The 16,471-nt window shown below is 45.5% G+C and overlaps 1 protein-coding gene across 3 annotated transcripts in view; it reads left to right on the top strand.

The window, feature by feature from the left end:
• MOB2 (MOB kinase activator 2) overlaps positions 1-2,173 on the top strand; it is a 110,156-nt gene extending 107,983 nt beyond the window's left edge. For all 3 annotated transcript variants that reach the window (XM_066187724.1, XM_066187722.1, XM_066187721.1), the window contains exon 5: positions 823-2,173. In XM_066187724.1, the coding sequence (XP_066043821.1) occupies positions 823-1,139 (317 nt within the window). In that variant the 3' untranslated portion in view covers positions 1,140-2,173. The remainder of the gene's footprint in view (positions 1-822) is intronic.
• The last annotated feature ends 14,298 nt before the right edge of the window (positions 2,174-16,471 follow it).

Below are 16,471 nucleotides of genomic sequence, written 5' to 3' on the forward strand. Positions count from 1 at the left end.
CTTGCTTTCTTTGCCCAAGGCTCTGCATTGTCTCTCAGAGTGTTTGCAGTCTTCTTTCCCATACAAAGATTAAATAAGAATGTGATTTTTAAGAGCTGAAAAGCAACAGCAAAGTAATTTTAACTCAAATTTGTATCCTAACAAGATTGCTACATGCAATGCCTGTGGTCAAGGGGGAGAAAATAGAAACTTGAAGCTACTGTAGGTGGGATTAATCAGGACTAAAATCAGCTGGCTTCATGAGTCACTTCAATAGGCAATTGGGAAACCAGGACATTACAATATGGGACATTACAGTACAGAAAACATTAGGCTAGCAGCCTTTGCTTACAAGCAGCTTGATCTGGAAGGAGGCAGTTTTTTTCCCCTTTGATAGAATTTCAACAGTGAAATGAAAGAACACGTTATATAAAGTTATGTACAAACTGCTGCACTCCACCAAGGCCCATGTACCTTGGCTTCCATTTTAGGATCTCTGAATTGGTGTTCCTGGGGAAAAACTCACTCCTCGACAAACTAGATCAGGACACAGAAGAACCTCTCATTTTTACAGCCAGTAACAAAAAACATAGTGCCTTTAGAGAACAACTACACTTGCTGCCTGATTTTTGAACCCTTAAGGTTTAAAATTTAACTTGGAATGAAAATGCTTAATACCTCCTTAGCCCTGTCCCCCAGATTCCTGTCAAAAGAGGACACTGTGACACAGGCCCTCAGGTTGTTTGCTATGTAAGTTGGGCTGGTTGCTCTTACCCAGATGCTGCTGTGGGGCTTACAGTGAGCAGCTGGTGCTATCGTGGTGTTTCTCCATCTTCCTTTCAGGCAAGGAATTCCCAAACTCATTCGAGTCCCTAGTGAAGAAGATCTGCAAGTACCTGTTCCATGTGTTGGCCCATATCTACTCCTCACACTTTAAGGAGACTTTGGCACTGGAGCTGCACGGACATTTAAACACACTCTACACACACTTTATCCTATTCATCAGGGAGTTCAACCTCGTGGACCCTAAAGAGACCACCATCATGGATGACCTCACGGAGGTCCTCTGCAGCAGCAGCAGCAGCGGGAGCAGCAGTAACGGGAGCGGCAACGGGAGCAGCAACAGCGCAGGAGCACAGAACCACGTGAAAGAGAGATGAGCCCTCCTCCTGGACCCAGACTAACATTATAAACAATATAATCTATTGTGTGTATGTGTATGTATATGTTCAGATATACATACGGGCATATACAGCGATGAAAGCTGACCGCAGAGATGCTGCCACCACGCAGGACGCGCAGTCGTACGGGGCTGTACGGAGCTTTGGGTTAATGCGCCAGCCGGCAAGAAGTTGCACCAGTTTTATTTACTGTCCACTCCTCCTTTTACCTATTCAGATGGATGACGAGTGCTGTTTTTAGAGAAGAGCCAAGCTTGAGAGTGGGGCCACTCTTGGGTTTTTTTTGGTTGTTTTGGTTTTTGTTTTGTTTTGTTTTTTCTTTTGTTTGGTTGGTTTTCTGTTTTTCTTTCTTTGGTCTTGAGTGCAAGCCCTTTGGTCTTTCTAGGATGGTGGTCCTGCCATTTAAAAAGTATCTATTATATTATAAGAAGTAACTTTTACTTTGAAGTGGCTTAAAATGCAGGTTTGTTTTGGGTTGGTTTTTTTTGAGGGGGGGGTGGGGGTGGTTTTTTGGTTTGGTTTTACATAGACTGCCCCTTACCCTGCCAAAAGCTCCCCCACTGAGTGTATCTTGCCCTGTTAGCTTGGAATGGGAAGAAACTCCTGGCTTGACTAGAGTAGCAACTAGGGGCTTGCTACATGTTGAAAGCGGGCAAGATTCTCCAGTTGTCCCATCTACTCTGTCACAAGGTGTGAACGTGCAAGAGGATCCACAAACCTTTCTGCTTATTGCTCCTACAACATATATACTCTTTTCTCTGCTCCCCTGCCTCTTCTTTTCCCAGGCACACCTGCACAGGTAACAGGAGTAGGATCACTGCAGTCCAGAACCATGTGCAAGAGTCACCACCATTTGCTTTCCCTTGAACAGAGGCCCGGGGAGGTGGGGAGAAAGGTATAACTGAGTCAGTCACCGCCTGTGCTAGAAAGATGGCTGTTGGCATAAAATTATATTGTTGGCTTATTTTAGTTCATCTGTTCTATAATAATAAAAACAAATCTATCAGCCACAAGCTTTGTTTCTGTGTGTGCAGCGTCAGAAGTCACCAGATTTCCCCCCTACAGCCTCCCTTCCACCACTGAATGCTGCTGGCCCTGCTGGCAGCCAGCTTTATAAGTAATGGGTTGTTTTCCACCCTGTGATCTTATATTTATAATTAATTCCTTGCTTTTCTCAGTAGTTCTAGGAACTGCCCCCCCCCCCCCCCCCCCCCCCCCCCCAGGGAATATGAAGATAAGCACCACTTGGAGAGGGGCAGGTTTCCTGTTCATTCACACATCCATTCTGCAAATGCAGTGGATTCCTGGATAACTTGAAGCAAATACTGTATCATAGCATCTCTGGATACAGTATTGTATCAGTACTGTGTGTTGTGACAGGTAGAAGAATTATAAAAGAAAGGCCTCATAAAATCAGGCCTGCTCTATTAAATTAATAGCTAGCCTGTCACCTGTTCTAAGTGCAGTTAAGCAACTTGCAAGTTCCCATGTGAAAACAATCCTGGTATGAAAGGTTCGTTAACACAATGACCTGTTCTCGGGTTGAAAAATAAATGTATCCGTGTGAACAATAAGATCTGTTCCATGAGAACTCACAAAGGAAAAATGTAAACAACCTGAATCTTAGCACATACACACAAATCACCTTCTGACCCAAAAATGAAGTACTAAAACAACGCGCAGCCAATAGGTGCTGCACACGGGGTCTGTGAAAACTGCGTAACACCGGTGCTGTGAATAAAGAATCGGCTTCTCCCGCGCCAAGGAAAGGGAGTCTCGGCTGACTTATTACGAGAGCTGACGGCCCGGGGCGACGGCGGGCGGCGCGGCCGAGGCTGCCGCGGGACCGGGGCCGAGAGACGGATCCACAGAGCCGCGAACGGGCAGCCCGCAGCGGGACGGAATTCGGGCGGCGAATACAGAGCGGAGAAAGGCGCCGGCTGCAGCTCCAGCCGGCCGGGGACGGCCCCGAACACACCGAGACAAAAGCGGGACCCGAGCGGGGAGAGCCCGGGGCCGCGGGCGGGGCGGAGCGCACAGAAACCAACACAGAAACAGAGAAACAAACAGACACAGACACGGGAACAAACACAGAGACACAAGCAGAGCTCCCGGGAAGGCGCCGCCCGGGGGGAGGGAGGCGGGACCGGAAAATGCAGCGCGGCCGCGGAGCCGGGGAGCGCGGAGACAGCGGAGGGGCCGCGCCGCGCCGCGGAAGAGCCGCGGAGCGGATAGCCGGGAAATCGCGCAGGCCGAGGGTTTAAAACTCTCGGATGTAAAATCGGGGCAATCGCCGCCCGCGGATCCCGCTCCCAAAAGCCGCCCGGGAACCGCCCTGGAACCCGTGCGCGGCGCGCCCGCGAAATGGCTCCGGCGGGACACCGTGTCCCGGGCGGCGATGGGGCGGCCGCTCCCGCTCCCCGGGAAGCCGCGGCGGCTCCGCCGGGTGAGTTTTATCCTCCAGAAACCCCCGAGCCCCGCTCGGTTCGCGGCTCCACAGGGAACGCGCGAGCTCTGCAGACGGCAGGACCGGAGCACATTCCCTGTTCCCAGCTCCTTCCCGGAGCGGAAGGCTCCGATGCCGATCCCTGCGCGGGCTTTCCAACAGCCCCGGGGGCTTTGCCGGGCCGGCCCCGCACCGGCGGGAGGAGGGGGCCGCAAGCGCTCTTGAGCCTTTTTAACCTTCTCTGTATTTTCGGCGTTTCCCCCTTTTGCCGTTTGCAGCCTTCAGGGGGTTTTTGTGTTGCTTTTCCCCTCGGCTTTCCTCCCGCGGGTGCTGCCCGGGCCGGGCAGAGTTCGGGATGGAATCGCTGCGGATGTGAGCACAGCACGGCGGCCTTTGGTGTCTCCTTTCCCCCGCAGCGGCGGCCGGGTGGCAGCGCCCGGGGCTCTCTTTCTCCTCCCGTCCTCTCCTTGCTCCCTGCGGGCGGCACAGCCCCTCTGCCCCAGCGCGGAGTGCGTTCTGCCTGCCTCTGTTTAATAAAGCTTTACTCATTGAAAACGTGTCGATATAGGTTTAACTTAATTTTGTTTTCTGACTGAATTCTAATTTTTTACAGTTTGACGGTTGCTGGAGGGATACAAAGCAGTAAATGCAGTGCCTTATTACCTGTCAAAGATTTCAACACAGTCTGATTTCTTTAACAAGAATGTTAACAAATTTGCCGGATGAAATGACACAAAATACAATCGCGAGAAGCTTCTCAGATGTTCAGCAGTCTGCCAAATTACACGTTATTAAATTCTTTTTCAGTAACCCTGCACTCTAAAAAGTCTTACTAAATTTCTGTTTCTGTGAAATTTGCAGTTGCCATGGGTTTTTCTCATAACTAAATTACTTATAAGTTTAATACGCTTGTTGCAACTTTTATCCCTCCAGTACATACACCATCATGCTGTAAGAGAAATATCTCTTAGAGATTGTTCACTTTTTCATTTTCTTGTTGTGTTAATAGCAGTGGAATCAGCTATGTCTTCTTGTATCTATAACTTTTAAATGTACTAATTTGCAGTTATGTTCACCTAAGGTCCAATAATATAATGCTCCGTTACCTTCTGTTAAGTTGAGCAAGCCTAAGTTCTATTAAGTTAATTTTGTAAATTTCTGCTAAGTTTCAGTATTTTTAAGTTTAGACAATGTTTTATTCCAGTTTCATATAGATCACAGCTATATTCAGTATTAATAATGATTAACTTTGAGTTTTCTTTAGTGCACCTTCTGTTTTACTGAGGTAATAACTGAGCTACATTTTATTAATAAAAAGTCCCTTTAGGGCAGAGTTCTATTGAGTTCATTTTGTTAAGCTTTATTGCTGTCAAAATTCATTTATACCAGGTTTGAGTGTTATTCCGTCTGAGTTATGATAGATTTTACTGGTAAGTTGTTCAGTGATTTCTTTTGTTTCATTTTACTGTTATAGATACATGAATGTTTGGAATACATTATCTCAACTTTTTCAGATAGTTATGACTGATAGATTTTTAGGAGAAAAAGTTACAGACGACCTCACCCCCGATAAGTCACAGCTGTGTTATGAGCATGATAAAGAATGGGTTAGCTAATCAGGGGAAGATCCTGAGGAAAAAGGAGCTCAAAGTATTGAAGGAACGATTTGGGAAGACTGGAAGACTCTCTCCCAAAATGGGAGAGACAGTCATTGCTGTGAGGAATCTGTTGTGAGCTCAGTCTGGGTCTGCAGCTGGGCCCTGCAGTGAGAGGTGGCAAGGAAATACTTGCAGTCATATTCCAGCAGGAAATGCCCAGCAGTCAGAGTCTGCAAAAGGAACCCTACGGTGGCAGTTTGCTACAGTCAAAAGTCAGTGAGTAGTTAAGATCAGGGTGGCTGAATTGTAAAGAAGAATAAACCAGGACCTTTTCACATTATTAGGCAGGAGTCTGTGGCTTGACCCATCTCTATCTCAAACATGAGCTCTGCTGAAACAACATTAATTACATACCGTGACTTTACTGATATGATAATAGGCATTATTCATATGTTGAAATTATTGTTTTATAGCCAGCTTTTCGTGTACATTACCATCTGTTTGTGTGTAATTATCTACAAGACATGTCATGCCAGGATCCCTTTTTGTTCTCTAGGACCAGGCTGCCTCTCTAGCCGGTCTCTGCACCCTCCATGGTTTCACCCAGTGCTGTCTCATGATCTTTAAGTATTTTTCAGAGTTCCAAGAAATGATATCTGAGCTTTCTTGAAAGCCTCCTCTGAACTGATGGCATTGTGACCTTTACTCCCAGTAATCAGATGCAGTCCCAGTTCTTGTTAGAGAAGCACTCCAACAGTTTGCTGTGTTTAAAGCATCTGTATCCTGAGGGAATTTCAGAGGAGAGCAGCTATTAGATGGTTCAGTTAGTCTTTCACCCCAAGATTCTTAAGAGCCTTGTTTTAAAGCATGTCTAGGGAATTCTCTCCCAGTTAGAGCTTAGGCCAGGCCTTAGCTGTACCTGGATGAGATATCTGGACAGTGATACTCCTTTCTTTCCTTCAAGTTTCTGCTAAATTCTGCAGTCATTGTTTCCAGTTGGGAAAATGCCAGATTTTGCTTGCACTTGTTCTTCTATCAAAGCTGTGACAATTGTTTGCTACTGGTTTTGCTCATTACCTGAGGCCTCTGAATGATTAATAACTGGCCTGGCATAAATCTGAGAAGGCTTTCCAGAATGAAGTCCATACCTGTAAGTAAAAGGCAGTAGAGAAGAGGAAGGTAGAACAAGTGCAAAGGAAAAAGCAAAGGAAAAGCACAACCAAAGGGTGAAATTAAAAACAAACAAACAAAACCAACAGCAACAACAAAAACCAAAACCAAACCCACACACAAACAAACAAAAAATACAACCAAAAAAACCCGAAGAAACAAAACATGCGCAAGAAAGAACAAAGAAAAAGCACAAGCAAGAAAAAAGCTTGTGAAGAGTGCAATAGCAACAATAGATAATGACAAGTGTGCAAGTGAGAAGAATAAGTCATAAAAGTGACAAAAAAGAGCAAAAATGCATGAGCACAAGAGAAGGGAAGAGGAGGAATGAGGGCTGGGTGGAGGGATTGAAAACAACCTCAAACCTTGTGATGCCAGACTTGTCCTGTATTGTTTGTTTCTGGATTGTGGGTTCCTTCCAGCTGCGCTGCATTCTCACTGACCTGTTTGGCTGGGTGCTGCTAACACAGGCTGTTCGAGAGCGCTCCTTCCCAACCATAGCCTCCTGCTACAGCCCCCATATCCAGACAAATATTCCCATTCAGTCTACTGCTGGGAGCCTTTCCGTGACAATTCCCTGCACTAAAGTCTGGAGGGAAAACCAGAGGTCACCATAGGCCGTCAGAACAGTGCCATTGGTCAGGCCCCTCAGCTGCCTCCCTGGGAACATGGTAGAGTTCAAGGTAAGAAACTGAGAGCAAGAAACAACCACTCCAACCCAGGTGACATCTGGTAATTTAAGATCTTCCTGTTTTTACATGCTTTTGCAGTTGTGTTCTCTAAAAGACCATTTAGAACTGAAGCATTTGAGAAAGACTTGAACAAGAGGCAGTTCAACCCTGGAAAGACTGACCTGGCTCCAGCTCTTGAGTTTCCAGTCACAATACGGTGATGTCTGTGTCCAACACAGGGGTGACTGTGCCTTAGCTTCCCATAGGAGAACTGGCAGAACCTTGTAGCAAGCCTGGGAATGCACGTGTTGGCTCCAAGCAGCAAACAATTCAGCTGCCAGGAGAGCAGAGCAGTCCCAGGGTACCTCTGGAAGAGCCTGCTGTTGTTTATGGCAGCTCTCCCAGCTCCACTCTGCAGGCATTTGATATTCCTGAAAGCACGGGCGCTTCATCTGCCAGAGTAATCGCTTTATATTTTACAAGCAGTTAACAAGAACACAAATAATGAATCCTATTTTAGTGTGGCCTATCTTGTTGGGTTTAGCAGTGGGAATAAGGAAAATACTGAAATAGTGCCAACACCAATGTTCTTGTTAGGAGTAAATGTTACTGTAAAGCTCAGCCTGAAGGCATCCCAGGGTTTTCAGTGGTTACTGAATTACACTGTAGAAACTTTATATACAGAAGTGCCACTAAGCCTTTAGAGCTTGTCAGTGACTTCCTCCCATGCTTAGAGTATGTCACCAATGCTCACACTGTGAGCACTGAGCCTGAATTCACCTGGGACTAACAGGCTTAGGCCCTTTAACTCTGATGAAATTATACTGTTGCTTTAAGTATGCTCTGTAAATTGTTTAAAGTGCTGTCAGAACAAAAGAGAGAACTTAACTCTACCCTACATTCAATGCCCACCATCCCCAAAGATCGTGACAGGCCATACCATGGTTTGAGTGTTGCTAAATAAAATACCACAGAAAAACAACCAAACACTACTAGAAAAACACCTTCTTGAATCATCTAAGCACACACACCCTCATCTTGCCATACATGCCAAGGCCTTGCCTTGTCAAACTCAGCTTTACACCTGCCAGTGCAGAATCCCTGACCAACTTTCAGGCCTAAAACCATGGCAAAGCACAAGCTGTCACAGGGCTGAAGTCTTTCACTTAAACCCAGCAACAGTCCTGTGTGTGTTTTGGGGCATCCTGCTCTTGACATTTGGTGCTCTGCAAACACAAGTGATGTGCCGAAGAGCTGAGGTTGCGTAGGTTTATAGCACATATAAATCTATATAAATTGATAGGGTGAAATGTTGTATCAAGCCAAAACTTTCCCCTATTTTGTCATTATCCCTGAGTCTTTCGCACAAACAGCCACATGCAGCTTTACCCTCAAGGGAATCAAGCTGTGTAGAGATCAGAGGGGCAGCTTCACCCCAGCCGTAAGAAAGGCCCTGAAGCAGCAAGCTGGAAATTGAGTCAGGCATCTTCTACTTCAACCCAGCAAAATCAGAGCTATGGCCTTCTTCTTTGCCTGGGAATTGCAGAAAGTCACAAGTCTCAGATCCTACAGAGGACACTCATTTTACGTGTGAGTAACAACCTCTTAACCAAGAGAGTTAAGAAACTCAAGCAGAAGAGAACATTTTGTTGCCGAGATTATCTGAGGAAAGAGAGAGAAGGCTCTGAGGTACCACCACTTCTGGCCAAACATGTGCATGCCAGGATGCTCCTGGAAGTGATCAGGGGCTAAAGATGGGTGCTGCCAGGTAACATTGAGCTCCTGCACAACAGCAGGAGACTGAAGGATTGCCACAGAAACAAGCCATCCCATAAAAGAACAAGCCAGCTTTATGAAGCCTGCTAAGCATGCTGATCTCATCAAAGCCACAAGCCTTTGCTCACATCCATCATGGAACTTGTCCCAGCCAATCCTTAGCTCACCATTTCAGCTGTTAACAAGAAAGAACTCAAATCCAGAAATACTCTTCCATTATCTAAACTGCAGACAGAGGAGTAGGTTGTTGTTTTGCTCTATTCAAACCTACTGAACAAATGAAAGCAACGTTTGTGCCTGTAGCACAAACGGCAATACCAGGCAGGTTAAATGTAGTTCTATTGCCCAGTGGCTGTCAGTAGTCACAGCACAGGGTTCAGTGTGGCTGAGTTATCTGTGCTGCTGTGCCAGTACCAGGGCTGAATATAAACCCAGTACCTGAAAGATTTCAAGATAGATCTGTGTCTTTACACGATAAGCTGCATGCAGCACAGTGAAATCTTTCCAAATGAAATGATGATATAACATGAGAAAAACACCAAACAGCTGGCAGAAAACCCTCAGTGTCCTAATGGGGTCTCTGTTCTTTTCATGGACAGAACTGTTCTGGTTGTGACAGCTGACATGAACAATAAGACTTTTCAAAGCTAGGTTAGCATGTGATTCGGAGAAAACAGAAACTGTTGTGGCCAAGCACTCGGATGAAAGAATACTCAGAGAGCTTTGTCTGGCAAAAAAGAAAGAAAAGAAAGAAAGAGGGGGGGGAAAAAAGTACTAGCTAAAGTTGTTTTTACATTGTCATCTGCTAATTATTTTTCATTATTTCTAAGAAGGAGGCAATAAAATGCTCTGGCACTTTCCCGCACACCACCAGTGCAGGTATCTCACATTTTCTCACAAAGTGGTGCCGAGTCCTTCACATAAACCACCTCCTCCTCCTTTTAATGGTCTCTGGGATAATTCAAAAGAAAGAATAGAAACAGCCTGGGCTAGACAGGCATTGTACTCAGTGGAGAGCAACCCTCTGCAACATCAGCTCAGATACAGAAAGGGCAAATGCCACCTCACAGAGGATTTCAGCCTCTGTGAAACCACTGCTTCAACCTGACATCAGTAGGGCTTAGAAGACACCTGCCCTGAAGCAAGTACTGCCCTCAAGGACTTTGAAAGGAAACCTAAACAGGGAAAACAAACTGGTCCTGGGCACCAGCCACTAATTTAACTCCCACTCTGAACCAATGGAGTACTCCAGGGTTCCCCCCGAAGGGCTTCAATGGCAGTGCAGGAGTAGGAGGTGAATCCCCAGCCTGGGAAAGAAGAAAGGCTGCACAGCTCTCCAGCACCACGGACTCATCCAAGCCTGCAAGGACACACAGCGCTTACAGAGTCCTGTTCTGATCCTTTGTGTGTGTGCTGAATTCCTTCAGGAAAGGCTTTTATTTGACAGCCCTAATTCCTAGTAGATGAAATTTCCTAAATTACTTGTTTCCCCCCTCTTAATTGCACTTGACAAAGTATCAAACACAAAAACCTGATTTCTAGAGGATTCAAAATCATCTCAAGGAATATTCTTTCTGTTCTTAAGCATCCAAACTTAGGTAGAAGAGCTACCTTCTCTCATGTCACATCCAGTAGATAATGAAATAGCTCTTAATGCAGAAATTAATCCCACTAAACAATTTGCTTTTATTCATAAGGAGAACCCTGTGCTTGGCTCTATTTAAAAAGATAATCCAGAGTGGGAAAGTGACATTGGATAACCCAGTATATGAAATCTATGTAAAATCTGTACAGAATTCTGTCCTTTTCAGCCAGGTCTACTGACATTCAACAATTTGGGAAAGTTAATTTGAATCCTTGTGTCTATACAATCTGTCTAAGCAGGAGTAAATACAAGAAGCAGAAGACAAATTGTGGCTGAAGACCAGCTGTACCCACTACAGCAGAACTGTGACAACTTCAGCTACTTTAAGAACGTTTTTGAGAGAGCACAAATAATAATACACATATTTGAATAATCTTACCAGTTTAAAACTGATTTTAACTGGCTTAAGCAAAATCTACAGAGCAGATGCTCTGATGTGATCAGAGCATCACAGACCCAGCATGTGAGGATGGGTAGCTCTGAGCAAATATTAAAACAAGATGTGCATCAAGACTTCAATAACATCATTGGTGATTCATTATTGTACCAGTGACATGGCCTGCAGAAGAGCAAAAAAGCTTTTTTCCCCCCCTTGAATTTGAACCTATTGACCCAAAAAAGTTTGTGGGTGGAGTCCCTCATTCAGTCCCAGAGGATGACATTAGGAAGTGGATAGCAGGAAGATAGTCAGACACTGCAAGCCAGCATTTGTCAGCATCCTGCTGCCAAACAGAAATTTCAATTTGAAGCCAAGACACTTGGCAAGAATCTCTACACAATTTTATAAGGCAAAAGAGCAGACACACAGTTCCCAGCTGGACAGGTAAAGCTCCTTCCACAGAAGATTTTCAGCTATACAGCCACTACTGGAGTTCAGGGCTTAAGGCGGATCTGTTCAAGCTCACACAAAGTCAGCACTGAGGTACCAGCAAACTGCAAGGTGTCATCTGAATCCCAAAGCCTGGTCCCAAGCAGTTCTGTGCCGCGCAGAGATACAGGACACATTTGTATCCTGCCCTCCCACTTTTTTCTGCCCGCATCAAACCACTACATTGAATTTAGTAACAAGATACCAACCCTGTGAATGAAGTTAATCTTGTGGTGTAACCACTGCAAAAATGTGAAAGCACAACAAATACTCCAATCCATCAAGGAATTTTGATTGGATTAGAAGCCCTCTGTGTTCCTTCATAATCTCCCTGATGAAGGCCAAAAGCAAAACTGCATCTGGAGAAGAGAGATTAAAGCCCCCATTAGAACTGTTTAATTATATGTTATTACTGGATTAACATTCATTTCTGATCCAGGTGCTTCTCAGATAAAGAGCTCAGGTGCTTCGTAACAGCACTGCATTTTTTCGCACTGAAAGTCTTCTGGCCCAAGAATTGAAAACATGGGCTCTTTTTAAAGCCAGAGGTCAAAAAATGAATCAAGCTTAAGCAAGACTCCATCTGCCTGTCCCTTTTTCTTGCCTACCCCAAATTTTTGAACTGCTGCCTGATTTCAACCAACCTGGAAGACAAGTAGGAGTTTTGATTCAATTAGAAAGTTTTCACAGGTTTTTTAGAAACAAGCAACTATGGCAAGGGCAGAAAGAGCCTGTAAATGAAGCCCTAAGTTTCCCAAGTAAGGAAAAAATTGCAGCCTGTGCTCCCAAGTTACTTGATGCCAAAGAACCCTCACAACAACAGACACTCATAAAAGTCCCCATAGACAAAGGGACAGAGAGCTCAGAATCGTCCACAAATCACGAATTGTGTGACTCTAGCTTCCAAAACGTGGGCACTTGTTTCGTTGCTTGCAAAACTGGGACAGTCTGCATGATCCAGAGTTTTTCTGCGGTCTCTCAGTTGGCAGATACCACACTGGATCTTGGTGCCATCCCACTAGAAAGACAAGAAATGCCCAAACAACTTTCCTTTCATTAACAAAGATAGAAATGTAGCCTTTGTATCTGAAAAGAGCTAAAGTGATGTGCTGAGAAATTAAAGATCCTGTCTTTGGGGACAGGCCCCTTAGGAGGTTTGCGGACCTGGTTATTGCTGTTGCCAAATTAAGATCTGGATTCAAATTTCAGCCCAAGTCACCGAGTTCCTTTGAGAGAATCACTGAATTGCTCATCATCTCAGTTGCTGAATCTGTGTGAAATGGACAACAGACACCTCTTTTCCTTCTCCTTGTCTGTTACACCTACATGGGGAAAGCTTGTCCCTTGCTGCAGGTACCAGAACAGACTCTTGGTTTTCATGTGCTATTGAAACATGCCTCAATAATGTGCCACAGTATTTACCTGTCCAGGCTCCTGTTGAGTGTGGGCTCTACTTGACCTTTCCCTTTGAGCAGGACAGGGCTGTATCTGGTCCTTCTCCTCCTGCAGACTCAGAGGTTTGGCTGTGACCCTGTCACACCAAGTGAATGGTGTCATGTCTCTTCAGAGCTACATGGAAGCTACACAGGCTGGGGAGAGGCATATCCACCCCTCTCTCTCCTCCTCTCCTGCCTCTGCACAGCACCACTGACAGCTGGCACATGATTCGGCTTGTAAAAGTCTTCGGGAAGCAAAGAGAAAAGACAGTGTCTTTGCTGCCCTGTCCTCCCTGAGGAAGGGCCTGTGTTCTAGACATTGTTCTCCACGCCAGATAATCAGCAGGGCATTGTACAAGGCCCAGCACAAAAGCTCCATAGCACAACTGCCTCGTCACCTCACACAGCATGTAGTGGGTGACACCATATTCTGTCTCTCTACAGGATTTTTGCATACTACAAAATGTTTCTCCACCTCTCTCTTGTGAAAAGCAGAGCAGCAGCAGCTGTGGAAGCGACAGGCAGACTGGGAAGTTTACGTTTGTGCAAAATCCATGCAAAACACACAGTTTGTACTTCCAAGTGACACCACAGCACTTGGTTCTACCCATTGCCACTCGCACCTCGGGGGCTGTGGTAAAGCTTTCATGTTGGACTGGCCAGTGCTGCTCTGTGTGTGCTGGCCGACACTGTCCCTCTCCCCCAGAGATGGAGCAGGAAAATGCAAGCAGGAACTGCATATTAACACAGCCCGGGGACGATGAACCAGAGACCAAAGGCAGCTACACACATGGCTCAAAAAGTAGTGAGCTGTTCCCATTACAGGGCAATACACGTTAAGGTGACAAAAGCTCTTTGTTCCCCTTTCCCAAATGAGATCTTTCTGCAGCAGTTCTCGTTCTGGCTAACATTCTGTCAGGCTCTCCTTTTTCAACCCTTTTGCTAAGGAAAACTTGCAGTGCAACTCCACTGAAACCGAACATCAGGGTTGTATTTGCTTTCACACCTCTGTACGAACCCACAGTCCACACACTTCCAAGCATATCTGGCCTAACAGCTTTTAGAAGTTTGTTTTTTTTTTTTTTAATTAAATGGGTGCAGCTGCCCCTTGTTTGGATCACTAACCAAAAACAAGCCCCACAGCAATAGGATAAAAGCTACAGCTGGTGCATCAAACTTAGAACTGCACATAGCCAGGATCAGAGTTTCGTCCCAAGGCCTTTTTAGTTTAAGATCTTCTGTAAACACAAAGCTCTACCTACTCCATACCCATTTCTGTTCTTATTGTGCAACTTGGTGCTAAAACTGAAGGGTCTTGTGCAGAGATAAACAACTTCCTACACTGCACTTTTACACTAGAGTTTAGATCAGGAGCCCTGTGTGAACTGGAGTTTGTGAGTATTCCCATGAAGTGAGGGGAGGTCTCAGCCACGATTCCAACTCTTACCTAGTCCTACAAATGGCTTTTCACATATCCTCAAAGCATCCCTAATGAATGTAGCTTCAATACATCCCCTGATACATCATTGCACCGAATTTTGAGCAGCACGATTCAATAAACCAGACGAGGACTATCGAAGTAATTTGTTTCAGACAGGAGAGGATCACTACCCCAACTGTGCATCTCATAAATAACAAGACGTGACCAAGGGATTTGTCACAAACAGCATACCCCCGGAATCTAACTCCAGGTAACTCCAGTGTGAGTCAGGACTGCTTTGTTTCAACTTAGTTTCATCCATTCTGAAATCTGATTTTCCTTTGAGAACAAGGATGGCCCACAGAGGAACTATCCAGAACAGACACTGCAACTTGAAGCCGCTGCCTCAATGTGAATACTTCTCAAGAGCCTATGAGACCTTACAGTAAACACAACTGCTTTTTCTGACATTTCTTCTAGAACCTAGAAATGCTTCCTATACCAAGACTCGCTACTTCCCTAGACCAACCTGTTTTCCTTCTCTTCTGGAGAACACAGATAGAAATGTGTCCCATACCCAGGGCTGGGCCAGTATTGCCTTCCAGACCCAGGAATGTCCACATAAGAGAGAACACTTTGCAGAAGCCCAGAAGGTGCAACAAAGAGCAGGTCAACGAGAAGTTGTGGAGCAGAAAAATAAATTTCTCTCCTCTCCCAGGCAGCTGTTTCTGGAATGTGCTGTCCAGAGATGTTGTGCAGTGCCCACCTTGGAGGCACTGAGAACCCAGAGGGGCACAGCAATGAGCAGTCTGTTCTAAGCACGTCCCTTCCAGCCTTGGTTGCTGTGTGGCTTTGTGATCCACAGGCGGACCTCTCTGCCCAGGCAGAGGTCCCTGGCTACACCAGAAACACCCACCCTGGCTGCAAGCAAACTCTTCCTTCTGCTAATGCCGTTGATGAAAGCTCTTGTCTTCCCTGACCTTGAAGCTGTGTTATCTCCTTTGGCTGCGAGAAGGCGATAATAGCTCCTGACAATGGCAAGAGTCAGCGCTGAGCCGGTGGAACAGGAAATCCCATTTCTCAAGCCCTTCAAAGCCTGCCTGGCACAGTTTCTCTCAGCAGCACTCAGTGAGATTACAGCACTAAAAATAACCCCCACAATAAATTGTGCATTTAGGAGAAGAAAGGACTTGCCCTCGATGTGGGTTTCCCTTCCACTTGTGGCCTCAAGTATCCTCAGATAGTAGAACTACTACGGTTTTGTTCTCCAAATTAAGCAGGAGCTGCAGCTGTTGGAGTGGTTTTAAATAAAATAAGAAGATTAAAGGGTACAACAAAGAACTAAGATACTTTCCAGTTTTTAGACAAGTGTCTCTCTTCCCCCTCTGTTGTTTTCTATAATAAGAAACTCAGGGCTAAATCTCTTTCTCACCAAAACACTCTGCCCTTCTAAGAGGAGCTCATATACAATCAGTTGTATACAGCTGAAATGAGGCAAAAGTAGGAGGACCAATCTTGCAGACTTCCCGACAGAACACAATCCCTGTGGGCATTCTGCTGTGCTATTTATGAAAATGTCCGAGCCTGATGGGTTAAAATGCACTGTCTGCATCACCAGGAAAGAAGGCATACCTTGTAAGAGAGGGCACAGAATTAGCACTGCCTGGAGGCCTCACGCAGTTTCATTGTCTTGACAAACGCTGTTTTTGCCTATGCCCAGTGAGAGCCATTAAAGCTCAGTCGTGTACATCCATCACTTTCATTAAAGCCTGCCTGACTACTGCGGAAATTGTCGTGCACTGTTTGCAAAGCTTGGACAATTTGCATTAGTGCTCTCCAACACAACCAACCTCTTTCTCAGCCCCCAGACTGACCTGTGGCAATGAGATTCACCCTCCTCACTATGGCTCATTTGATGCATATACACCATCCATTGTTTTATATAGCACGTGTCAGGTACTGGCTCAACTAAAAACTGTTCACCTTAAGCACAAACACATTTTTCATGTATGTATGTGTCGGAACTAACATCCACTTGCAAAACAGACAAACAGAAAATGCCAGCTGGAGTATTACTCACTTGCCTTGTCTTCAATTTACTCCTGGAAGGTCCTACCCTGTGTTGCTTCACCCAGAGGAAATCAGACAGGTGAACTTTAAAAAGAGGAAATTTTTTAGCTACTGAGTCCAAAGAGCGAAGCTCTCCAAGAGAACCAAAGAGCTACAGGGCTCAGAACCTCAGCTAATGAAGTGCAGGGGGCACAGCTCATAGCATCTCATC

The sequence above is a fragment of the Chamaea fasciata genome, unplaced genomic scaffold (assembly GCF_029207755.1).
Source record: "Chamaea fasciata isolate MVZ Bird 193981 ecotype frontalis unplaced genomic scaffold, bChaFas1.0.hap1 SCAF_7, whole genome shotgun sequence".
Lineage (NCBI taxonomy): Eukaryota > Metazoa > Chordata > Aves > Passeriformes > Sylviidae > Chamaea > Chamaea fasciata.